This window comes from Mangifera indica, chromosome 6 (assembly GCF_011075055.1).
Source record: "Mangifera indica cultivar Alphonso chromosome 6, CATAS_Mindica_2.1, whole genome shotgun sequence".
NCBI classification, from domain to species: domain Eukaryota; kingdom Viridiplantae; phylum Streptophyta; class Magnoliopsida; order Sapindales; family Anacardiaceae; genus Mangifera; species Mangifera indica.
In genome coordinates this window covers 3,758,025-3,771,083 of record NC_058142.1, presented here as the reverse complement: position 1 = coordinate 3,771,083, position 13,059 = coordinate 3,758,025, and the positions used below count along the sequence as shown (strand labels likewise).

General features: G+C 31.7%; 2 protein-coding genes across 2 annotated transcripts; one reads left to right on the top strand and one right to left on the bottom strand.

Annotated features, from left to right (window-relative positions):
• The first annotated feature begins 470 nt into the window (after positions 1-470).
• LOC123218637 (transcription factor bHLH112-like) lies at positions 471-3,092 on the top strand. The gene is made up of 7 exons (XM_044640148.1): positions 471-863; positions 969-1,500; positions 1,599-1,712; positions 1,834-1,899; positions 2,036-2,101; positions 2,198-2,248; positions 2,345-3,092. The coding sequence occupies exons 1-7, from the start codon at positions 541-543 to the stop codon at positions 2,492-2,494; spliced, it is 1,302 nt and encodes a 433-aa protein (XP_044496083.1). The 5' UTR covers positions 471-540; the 3' UTR covers positions 2,495-3,092.
• Positions 3,093-6,571: 3,479 nt separating this feature from the next.
• LOC123219396 (probable NAD(P)H dehydrogenase (quinone) FQR1-like 1) lies at positions 6,572-8,949 on the bottom strand. Its single transcript, XM_044641342.1, has 4 exons — positions 8,811-8,949; positions 7,385-7,478; positions 7,048-7,310; positions 6,572-6,965 (listed from the first exon to the last, which is right to left on the bottom strand). Exons 1-4 carry the CDS (start codon positions 8,831-8,833, stop codon positions 6,734-6,736), a joined length of 612 nt encoding a protein of 203 aa, XP_044497277.1. The 5' UTR covers positions 8,834-8,949; the 3' UTR covers positions 6,572-6,733.
• Between the last annotated feature and the right edge of the window lie 4,110 nt (positions 8,950-13,059).

The following is a 13,059-nucleotide window of genomic DNA, read 5'->3' as shown; positions in this document are numbered from 1 at the left end:
AATTATTATACGTAAATTAATATATATCATGGATGCACAAATGGTTGCTCAAATCCCCGGTAGTCCTTGTCTTCAGGTTTATCTTAGCATTCCATCGCAATAACACCAATCAAGAGAATGCCAACCGTTTGATTAACAAAGAATCGTCCAACACATGGCGTGGCAGTCAGATCAAAGCCCATCATCATCATACCGCGTCCCTCTATTTAAGGATAACAAGAACAATATTATAAAGTTAAATATCAGAAAAAATATATCTTATTTTAATAAAATAATAAAGAAAATGAAAAAGGAGAATTCTTTCTTAATTTTTTAAAGAAAAGGAAAGTAAAGGAAATTCGATTCAAAATGCTTTCTCTTATTTGTCCAATCATCCTTGAAATGTCAACTAATCTTGGGTAATCTCCATGGTCCGTGCTCTTCAACCGTTTCATCTATAAATAGCATATCTCCTTCCCCTAATTGATACCCTTTCAAATTATATGTAAACAGTTGAAGAGATATTGAACCAACAGGTGAATATATCACTAAATTTTTTCCATGGCTGAAGAGTTTCTGACTGGGATTTGTGGCGATACATGGTGGAATTCATCAAGAGGCTCCTTTTCCCCATGTTCAGCATCTCATATGGGGAGCTTTCCTTGGTCTAATAGTGATATGGTTGATTTTAAAACAACAACAAGTTCTTGTGAAGAATCAAATTATTCTGTTTCTGCTGATATCTCCATCGTTTTCCAAAGTGCTCTAAAGCCTCAGAACACTGATTCAGATAATGGAGGCAGCAGTATTTTGATGGACGCCAACTTGCAAATGAGGAGTTTTGGCCTTTCTTCCTCCTCTACTAATTGGAACCAAGCCTTTCTGTAAGTTTGGTATTTGTCTTTGATTCAATTATTGTTTTTGCTAACTTCAACTACAAGTTAAAAGAAGAATTAAGTACTAATACTAAATTCAAGGTTGAATAATAGACAGGAAGGAGGGGTGGACATTTCTCATCAAATTCAAAAGGATTGGAGTCCAAAGAATTTTGCTTGTGAAGCCGAAGATTCCTCCACCAATCCCTTTACGTCCGTTAATGAAGACTTTTCTTTAGATCAACCGCAACTCAAGTCTGCCACCAACTCGGATAACTCTACAGACTTTTCCACCGCTTTCTCCATGGCTTCACCAACTGCTTCATATGGGTTCCCTACACCAACGTTGCATAATTTGTTTGAACAGCCTCTTTTCAACAACCCCTCAATCAGCAATTTGTCTTCACCAAATTATGGGACAAATTCTAATGAATTATCACCAAGATTTGTTCCCAGTACCTTGTTAAAACAATCATCACCAAAACAGCAACCAAATAGCGTGCACTTCCCCGACTGCACTCCCTTTTGTAACACCTCCGCTACTTCTTTAAATGTTCTTAAAGCTGGGTTTATTCCTTCTTCCCCCTCACAATTTCTCACACCATTACTTGAAGAGAAACCCAATTGTCACAGCCTCAATACTAAGGTAGATTAATTTTATAATGTTACAAAGATGCCACCATAATTGGATTTATGGCAAGGGTTTCGAAACTGAAGTTTTTATTTTATTTATTCATGTTTTAGTCTAACAATGAAGAAGTTCGAGACTCGGCAGGGTCTTTGGTGAAGAAAGTGATCGGTGAACCTGCAATGAAAAGGCCTCGAATTGAAACACCATCTCCATTACCCACTTTTAAGGTACAATATATTATTTAAAAAAAGGCCTTTTGTTTGTGCCTAGAGGAAACTTCAAACTTTTTTGTCCTCGTAATTAATTCGTTTTATTTTAAAGAAATGGATTCTGATTTGTTATCTATAGGTTCGGAAAGAGAAGCTAGGGGACCGAATAACTGCACTCCAGCAATTGGTTTCACCCTTTGGAAAGGTTATTTTTTGGATTTTTCAACTTTTTTCAATAACTACAATATGAAAACAATCTCCTTAATTTATCTAAAATTTAAAACTTTTATTATTCTTGGCATATTTAATTAGTGTTACTGTTTCTTTCCATTTTTCCTCAGACTGATACAGCATCTGTTCTCCATGAAGCTATTAACTATATCAAGTTCCTCCATGATCAAGTTGGTGTACGTTGCCGTGTGCTATACACACACACACACACACACTTTATTATAAAGAAGTCTGTAGTTGTTCTAATGAATGTTTATTTTATGCTAATACAGATTTTAATTACTCCTTACATGAAGCAAGAAACTTGGGTTCAACAACAACAGGTACATCTATAAACCTTTAATGTTTGATCACACTGTAAAATAACTGCTAATTGTATAATGCATTCTTATTGAGATGGTTGTTGTATAATTTTACAGAACAGTGATATAGTGAACGAGGCAGAAGTGGGAAAACAAGATCTGAGGAGCCGAGGACTTTGTTTGGTGCCAATTTCGAGCACATTCCCAGTTGCTAACGCGGCAACAGCTGATTTTTGGACGCCAACATTTGGAGAAACTTTCTGGTAGAAGAGAAGACAGGATCGAGATTAAGTAATTAAAGTGGGTCTACAAAAGCATGAAGCGATTCTCTACCACTAATTAAATATCAAACAAGCCAATTCCAAATTGATAACCAGTATTAATTAAAAAGAAAGATAACTGAAAACTTACCAGTTGTGAGCAAATGCTATAGGAAGCAAAGAGAGAAAAAGGAGTGATCCTTCAAGGATGGACAAACAATGCTAAGCCAGCTACGAGCAGAATGATGAAAGGTAGAAAATGATTAGAAACAGCTTAAAAAAGAAAATTTATGACAAATATTTTGTATATATAGTTGTTTGCCATAATGAAAGTATCATTATATTTATAAAATCTGATCGGCAGGTGGGATAGGGACAGGAACAGGTGCTAAATTCATCGAAAATATACATTAGCTTAGAGATAATTGTTGCTGCTGTTGTTATAATAGCAGCTGAATTTAGCAGATGGGTGAATGAAAGGGATTTTGTTCCTGTTGGTTTGTGTATAGCTATAGCTAGCTATCGCTGCCGCTGGCACTACCTTTTATCATTTAGGGAAAAGAAGATGGTGAAATAGTTAAGTGACTAATATTATTGTATCGAAATTCTGGTTCATGTGTTATTGTTTTTATGTTTTGGTTCCTGTTGAGGAAGTCGCAGGGTGGCCCACTGTCCCTGCCTTTAGGGTTTCTGATAATTTGAGAGAGGCAAACCAGAAACAAACATCATTATTTCGCTGAGGGATGCAGAGATTGTTGTATGTATCAGTGCATGTGCGCCTCTTTTTTTTGGGGTTTTGTTCAACTGTGCATTAGAATGTCCTCATTATATGTTTAAAATTACTATTTCCTATATAAGCTTTGGCAAAACCTCAAGTTTCCATTGATTGAATTTCTAAACTATAAACTCTAACCCAATGCATAAACATCATTTTACCTCTCAAAATTTTTAAATAAAAAATCAGTCAGAATCATCAAATCCCTTTTAAAAAGTGTGATTCTTTTAAAATTACGGTTAAAATTGTGTAATTTCCCCGTAATTATATTTAAAAATGTATAATTTTAATCGCACCTATTTAGTGTGATTTTGATGATTACAATCGTTAGACCACAATTTTTGAGTATTATTTCAATTATTGAATAAAATAAAAGTACTTATTACTATGATTAGAGTTAAATAGTAATTTCACAAATGTTAAATAATTAGGAGTTATATGGTTATTTATCTTTTTGACAATATATCGAAACCTCATTTTATTAACAGAATTAAAATTGAGGTGATAATCTATGTTAAGAATCTAGTGGGTGGGATTTTTAGCTTCGCCATATCTTGGATGAGAAATAATAATTTACACAATGTATTATGCATTAACTCAAAGATAAGTATTGGATAGGGGACTTACCTAAAAAAAGTATTAGATAGGGGGGTTTACTTCTTTTTTGCATTATTAAAGGACAAAATACATTTTATGTTTTGAAAAATCTGTAAACACAGGCATAATATCTTTTTTATTTTGAGAAAAAAATTAATAAAATTTCCCACTCCACACAAAAACCATCATTTATTAAATTTTAATAAAAAATTTAAACTAAAAATTATTTTTTAGTAAACCCTATTTCAAAAGTTATACCTTGTTTCATTTAAAAATTCTGAAGATATAAGACAAAGTTGAAGCTCTGTAGCCAATGTCTATCCTCCAACAGTCAAATAAAGTCTTGCAACCAAGGGAGGGCCCAGGGGGGTCAAGCTTGGTTGTAAAAAATATAAGTTACTTCTCTTTTGTAAAGAACAAAGAAAGGGATTTGAAGCTTCTTTGGATTTTAAAATATATTAGTTTAATACATTTAAAATATCAAAAAAATAATCTTTAAAAGTTCATATTAAGCCCTTTTAGATTTCATCATTTTTTAATGGGCATTTTTACATTTCACTTTTATTTAATTTTAACCTCTCTACATTATATTTCCGGCTCCTCTACTACTTACATATAAAATAAACCTTTTTAATTACGATTAGCTAACGCTAAATAATGATTTGATCTTTAAATCCGTCTTGATGTTTTCTTTAACAGTTTATAGATAGGTAAATACATTTTTTTAAGTTAACAGATAGAAATTTACAGAAAAAACATACCTTGGGTGGGAAATAGTCCTTTGGCCTAATTATTAATTAATAGAATAAAGACTTTAATTTTTTACCATCTCATGTCTCCACCACCTAACACTAACTTTTCCAAAAAGAGCCCATTAAATAAATAAGAATTTTTAGTGACTTCTACAGCCGGTTTATAGGGGATAATCTTCTCCTAATAATTATGTGTTTATTATACGATCATCTTCATATGTAGAATTCTTGTGTTAGTAGAAGTTGAATCCACCTCATCTTTATGCAACATGAGCAGGAAGGAGCACACATGACTTTCTAGTTGCTACTGTGCCTAGTCCTTTTTGTATTTTAAGATCATACGCTAATAATTAAACGAAAAAAAATTGCAGCAAGAATGGCACTTCTATCTGAAAAATATCAAATCAACCTGTCTTGAGCACTAGGTACCAGTTTAGGATATTCAAATTGCCCATATTACAGTTATGAATGAATAATTTTTCTTCCTCGTGAAATTGGAAAATTGATATTCAAATTCTTACAGTAATAAACATGAATGCAGCTTCTGAAAAATAATGCATTTTAGTGGCTGAAATAGTAGCTCCAAATACAAGAATCATTGGAACAACTAAAAAAATCAAATGCTGGTAGTTTCCAACAGCATATGGCATTGGTAACAATCAAGATTCCAGAAAAGAGATTCGAAATGCTTGAAAGAAGATGACCCACTGTAAATATATATGATTATGTTAAGTGAGGTTGGCAAATAATTTTACTGGTAGCATCAATTTTATTGATTATATGTGGACCTTCTCTCCAGTGGGTTTTTATAATGTAAGAAGATGATACGTGTAAATATATGATTATGTAGTTTTCAGGCCCTATAATGTCTGTTCGAGTCCAAGGCCGATGATTTAATGAATAATTTATTTAGGGTAGCTCGAAATTTGAATTTAGTTTGACCCAAGAATGGTTTTCTTTTGGATCGAACAATTCGGATATCAAACTTGTCTTGTCCGTCCCAATTAACAGGCCTACGTATGATGTGGTGTTCCAGGTGGTGCCATCGCCTGGATTTGTGCTAGAAAAGCACGACAAGAGAAGAGGAGACTATTGCTTACCACGGTTCAAGGTTTTTTGTTTTTTTTGTTTTCTTGGGTAATTAATTCAAGGTTTAATTGTCACTGGAAAATCAGATTGAACATGGAATTCACATGGTCAGTTTGAAATCCAATCTCTAACAAATCAAATTTGAGATTACTGACCCTAATTCTAAGATTTGATTTAATGATCAAGAGCTCTAAAATTGAAATTGAATTCCCAACTCTAATTTGGATTTCAATCGTTAATTCAAAATCATTAAACCTTAATGTTAATTCCAGAATTCAAATTTTATAACCTATCCTGTCCCACTCTTATGTTACATGTAATGCTTAATCTACAATTCAATTGTATGTGCACAATATATAAAATATTAGATAATAATAGAGAATTAAATAACACTATAGAAAAGCTTGAATGAGTCAAGTTTTTGAATCCGTAGAACTCTCGAAACTTGAAAAATATTTAAATGTAATGACTAGTCTTTTTTTCTTTTGAAACTTTTTCAAATAACAGTTTTCAATGAATAAAAATGTTATATTAGAGTTTCAAGTAAATGATCTTATATATATAATAAGTTATTTAACTCATCAAGAGTTTAATTAATATTAGGAAGCGTAATAGATTTATCTTTATTAATCACAAAAAAACTCATTTGTAAACTTTTATTAGATTATTTAATCCCCTGATTTTTTATTAAATGAAAATTATAATCAATATTAGACTAGATCAAGAAAATTTCTGACACAAACTAATTAATCTCTTATTTTGAACCTATTTAAGCAAAATTATTGATTAACCATATAACAGAAATATCTTTGGATATATACATATATGTGTGTGCCCATGAGAGTGAGAGCGATAGCGAGAGAGAGTGAGAGAACATAAAATCCTTCAAAACACTTCCACCATTGTCTTGAAAAATAAATAACATGGAAAGTTTGGAACAACTACTATTCAGAGTGTTTATTATTTAGAACGAGAAACAGAAACTCTAAACAAGAGAAAAATGAATATCAAGTAATACAAATGTGAATGAAATTTAAGCAGCAGCCTTGAGCTTTTTAGCAATGCCAGCAAAATACTTTCCCTGATGAAAAGCTTGCTCTAGTTCGAGCTCAGAAGGCTGTCTTGATCCATCCCCGGCCAAAGTTCCAGCGCCATAGGGGCTACCACCCTTCACTTGCTCCATCTCAAACATCCCGCCTCCAAATGTGTATCCGATTGGCACAAACAGCATTCCATGGTGAGCAAGCTGAGTTATGGCAGTCAAGCTGCATAAATGAAAAATATTTAGATAAATTCTCAACAAGAATAAAAAATGAATTCATATGGAGGATCCAAGGAGAAACTCACGGGGTAGTTTCTTGTCCACCTCCTTGTGTTCCAGTGCTGTAGAAAATCCCAGCAGGTTTTCCAGCAAGCTGTTGAGTTCTCCATAGACCTCCAGTTGCATCCATAAATGCCTTGAATTGTGCTGCCATCATCCCAAATCTAGTGGGAAAACCGAGAAGAACCCCATCAGCCTCAACAAGATCATTAGGTGAAATGATAGGCACATCACTCTTCGGCGGTGCACCCATCTTTACAAGAACATCTTCTGGTAGCGTTTCAGGTACCTATAAAATCACATATTTTCATCTATAGATCACAATATCTAAAACAAATGACAGAGAAAATGTTACATACAGACCTGCCATAGTTTTACTTCTACTCCTTCCACAGATGCAGCTCCTTTCTTTATCTCTTCAGCCAGCTTCGCAACATGTCCATACATTGAATAATAACTGTAGCAGAAACCCTTTTTCTTTTTTACAGTTTTACTTTGATACTGATAAAAATACTATTAAATTGTATCGACACTGTATAATTCAAGCAAATATTCATTATGCTCCGAGAGTAATATCGTTGAAATTATGATCTGTTAATTCATTATCATGAAAGACAAAATATATAATGTATAAATTTACTATTGCTTCAACAATTCAGCTTTATAAAACTAATCCAATAAAGTAAGTTACGGCTTCTAAATGGCAAGGTATTAGAAGCTTAAGAATTAAGAATTATTTGTGAGTTGGGTGAGAATTATTGATGAAATGTTGTATAATAAACAATAATATAATATAGTTTGAAATGGAATAATAATTATATCAAATAAAAAAAAATAATATACAATAAATTAAATCAAATTAGAAATAGATCAAATCAAATTAAATAAGAATTATATCATATCAGAATCGGATTGAATTATATTAAATCAAATCAAGATATATTTTTTTATTCATCAATCCTGAAAATGAAAGGCACTTTAATTAAAATGATATAAAATGAACCAGTCTCAACAATAATAAATGATGGGACCAGAGTTTTTATAAAGCTTGCAATGGAATTTCACTGTCAATTATTTTAAATTCAAAAAGTAGGTCATGTTTCACAATCACTTTATCAAGGATATGGGAAAAATTGACACCAGAATTCATATGAGCTTTCTAATCTTTCTCAATTATACATGAAAAGCATTAATCGAACCCTACAAAAATTCAACCAAGAAAGACAAAAATGCAATGAAAGAAGAAAGAGGCCTTCCCCGATAAGCAAGAACAAAAAAGAGAGACAAAATGACACATAAATAGCAATTATTTAGGCCACAATTTTCAGGATCCGATGATAAATATCCACTTATCCATTTTCTATGGTTATATCTAGCTCCTATTTCTTTTTATTATTAATTATTGTTATTACTTCTATCTCCATAGCATTGAACTATATCTCTTAGCCTTCAATGTAATCAAGCAGACAATTCATTTTCTTCTTTTTTTTTCTTCTGTTAAAGCAAACATAAAGCTTTTAAGTGCATGAAAATGCACAATTATTCTAGGTATTATTGAACACATGTATAACTATTTCTCAAGTTTTCAGAGAAAGAATGAAGCATCATCATATTTCTCTAGTTTTTCAATTCTTATAGGATCTTATAAACTGAGCAATTATAATTATAAACAAAGTGAAGAACAAAATTGTTCAAGATCAAAGAAAACAAAGTTTTAAACATGTCCATAGAAGAAACTCTTTTAAAACAAAAGAACAGAACAATGAGAAATATTTAAACTGAAACTTACACGACATAGACTTTAACTGCCATGGATAGAAAGTGTTTTTGTTTCTCGTTCTTTGTGTATTGTGTTTGAGAGGAAGAAGAAGAAAGTGTGAAAGTGAATGAAACATAAATGGGAAGTGGAGGGGACCTTACTTATAATAGAGTCATTTCAGTTTTGTTGATTTGCGAAGAGATTAATGGGGTCAAATGCATCGTGAGTGGACTCAATTTTCTTTTTTTTTCAACATTAATGTTAGCCTCATAATCATTTTCTTAATTAGATTTTCTTATGAACTTCTTCATTAAACTGATGAGTGTTCATATTTTTTTTAAACTTTGCATAATTTTATTTTGCCCGATAAATATGTGTGAGAATCGGTGATATAACTTATAAGGAACACAAATTATAAATTAATTTGATACATACTAAAATTCTAAGAATTAAATGACGTGTTATTCCTATTGTAAAAGCAAAAAGATAATAAGGAAATATCATAATAATACGAAGATTATAGCTAACACTTTATTATACAATATTTTGATTCGAATAGTCTTGATTTTAATTTAATAAGATTGAGACTATATTTTAGATTATATTGTAATACTATATGTCGTATAACATTTTATCAATAATATTTATTCAATTTACAAATTCTTCGAAAGATTGGTACAATATCAACAAGTCAACTACTTTTCCTTCAGGATCCAGATTTTATGGTCATCATGCATATATACATGAAAATTGATTAATCTTGTCGTGTATTAAATTGGTTCAAATCCTTCATTTTTCATTTATATTGTTACATGTTCTTTTTAGAGAATTGATTTTTAAAATTCTTAGCCATCTATTTCACTGACTTCAGATTACAAAAATGCAGGCGGCCAAACTATTTATATAAATTTCCAATTGTTTTGAATATATGTGCATCATTCTTACACTCTTCCTAGACACATACATTGCATTATGGATTCAACTAAATCATTGTTTGTGATGAAAGGCTTTTAATTAAAATTTGATAAATTTATTATTAGAATAAACTTAAAAGAAGATTTTGATGAGAGAATGAAAGTTGAAAACTTGTAATTGTTTGTGTGTGCGTGAAACAGAGAAATCTAAAGATAGAATAAATAAATAAATAAAAGTATAAAATTATGTGCATTCAATATCAAAATATCTAATTGAATACTTAAAATTAGATACATATAGCTATCTGAATAGATATCCTTTGCCTTAATGCGTGCTTCTCAACTTATTACGAAACATTTACGCCCTCTATTTTATCCCATTCACGCACACTCCTATGATTAGTGTCTCCAACTTTGCCTAAAAATGGGCTCTCTATGTGTATCCCATGATGTTGATATTACTTTGAACTTCTTTATATGCACAATGGGGATGATGACACCAATGTTTTTACAAACATATCATTTTTATTACCACCATAGGAGCAACAATTTCTTTATATCGAAATCTTCTTCTGTTGGAGCATTACCAAACCTAATAATTCCAAAAGCAAACTACTTTCTTCTTTCATTGTGGTGTTTGAAATAATAGGCCGTCCACCCACAAGAAATGGGGAAAGCTAAAAAGAGTACTTAAAATGAATCATATTATTATCCTTATTTGTTAATTAATGAATGGTCATAATTTTAATAGACACGCTCAAGCACATTCTGGATTTGGACCCACAAGTTAATTACTAAGGGAAATGGCTTTTGCTGCACGAATGCTCATAGATGATGACCCTTTCATCATAATCTATTCCAACTCAGAATTGCTTGTCAAGAGAAGGAAGGAGACCAAAAGTCTAAATCTGAAATTTCATGTCTTTGGTCAAAAAACCTGAAGCTTCTTCTCCACAATCATCGCATTAAAACTGGCATTTGTGGAGGTCGGTATTGGGCTTTCGAGATACAGCTTCGTGGGAGCATTGTTGCTCTTGATGGGTGCACCACTACAAATTAATATGCATTTATTTATATATGGTACCTGGTCAAAGGGCTGATGTTGAAGTGCAATACTACCAATTTCTTTTTTTTGTTTTTTTTGACCCCATTAAGTTAAAAAAACATGATTACCAAATCAGAAACCTGGATTCCATTTCTGTCTTGATGGTCTGAGTTGGATTCAGAAGTGCTTCGAATCATGAACCAACACCAAGGCCAATGACAGTACCAATCAAACCAGATGTTGAATCCAGCTTGGACAAGAATGGTGACTTAGATGACTTTAATCTTCTTAATCCCACATTAAGTATCCCAGTAAGGGTGTGATTCGCTTAGATAATCTTTAATTTAAAAAAATTAACATTATAATAAAATTATAATTAAGATAAAATTATAATAAAATTAAAATTAATTTGATAATTTTTTAATATCTAAGATATATTTAATAATCAGATTATCTATTATCTTATATCAATAATAAAATATTATCAAAATAATATTTGAATTCCTGAACCAAACAACCCTATACAGCTTCATTTCCTTCAGCGTGCAAGTCAAAAAGCGAATTTCAAAGGCACAGCTAAAATGCCTAACCCATTGCTCTAATGAAGTTGGACTAACGACTGATATTTTATGCATTCAAGTACAAATTATACATCTTTGCTCAGGTTGAATAAAAGTAGCCCAGTCAAGAACATTAAAGAGACTAACTTGAATGGCAATGAAAGAGGTTCCATACATAAAAAATATAGTTCTAATCCTCTCTAATAATATTTTAAGATTAAATTATTGACTTATTTAATCCTCTAATTGTAGGGTCAATCCCAAAAGGGGCGGTGGAGTTCCTCATTGGTTATCCAACAAATCACCATCTGCCCTTCGGATGGTTCAATTCGGATATAATTCCTGTTATAATTAAAAACCTTATAATAATAATTAAATAAAGTTTGGTTATCCAACATATCACCATCAGGCCAGTAGCAAAGAATGGATAAAATCATCAATTTTAATACACGGAGAGATATTGGAACTATGACAAGCATGAAAGCTGGCCCATTTTGGGTAACTAGAGGTGGCACCCCTGTTTTCTCTATTTAAATAATTGAAATGGTATTCAAACAGGAAAATTTAACATAAACAACCCACCAGATGCAACTACCAACCAAACAGAGGACTTTCATGTCACATAATTGACAAAAACAAATCGTAAGGCCCAACGAGACAAGAACAATTTATACAACGTGCATTCCTGCAATCATCTGTTAACAGTTAGAGTTCAAAACATACAAGCAAACGGAGAGAAAGAAATATGAAAAAATTAATCATAATAGACAATTCAAGAGCCTCGCTTAGCAGATACTTCACCAGTTGTTTTCTCAGAAAAAATTCCCAAATTATGGAAGGAAAATCAAATCATTATAAACATCAAATTCGATCTCTCCTAATATTATCACAAGAATTCATACATAATAAGTGGGGACTCTCGAACAAAGTTTATCCAACTTAAACCTCTAAAATTACAAACCACCAATATACAAGAGCATCAGCAGAAGGAATCAAATCAGTTTTACTTTATTCATTGTAAACAAATCCTACTAAAAAATTTTCAACCCTAATAACAAAACCATAGAGCAGAAGTGTGATTGGCATTGATTTAAGTGATCCATTTCAGGAAAAGTATAACATTCTGATTTTTACTCAGTTTCAAATAGGAAGATCCATATGAACAAATTAAACAAGATCCCAGTTAGCAGAATATATAATATGAATACTTAACTCAGCAGAAACCATGATATCAATAAATGTTTGATTTCTTACCAATCACAGTCATTGATATAGAAGAGAGAAAAAATAATACTTATCCACTTCAATTATTTGAGGATGCCTGACAGTCCAATTTCCAATTTTATCTCACCATAACAAAACCAACAGTTGAATGAGATAAAGAAGGTGTTGCACAACCCAGATAATAAGGAAAGCAGTACAAGCAGTTAAACACTCGCTTCACTCCATTAACCGTAATCAAACCGAATAGTATGGAATAACAAAAAATAGATCAGACATTCATTAATCACAAGCATTGAAATTACCAACTACATTAATTGTAAAAACACTTGTGTGTTATTCTCATTGTAGCTCTTTTAAATGACTGACTTTGGCAAAACAAAGACAACACAAAAGTTTGTTTGCTTGTTTTGCAAGAATTTTGAGTTTACTTTTCTTTCCATTTTCACTTTCATTTCAATGGCTTATCAGTTACAGAAATGAATGAAAACAATTTAGTATACAAAAGAAAAAGCTGAAAACGGATTCCACAAAAGTCA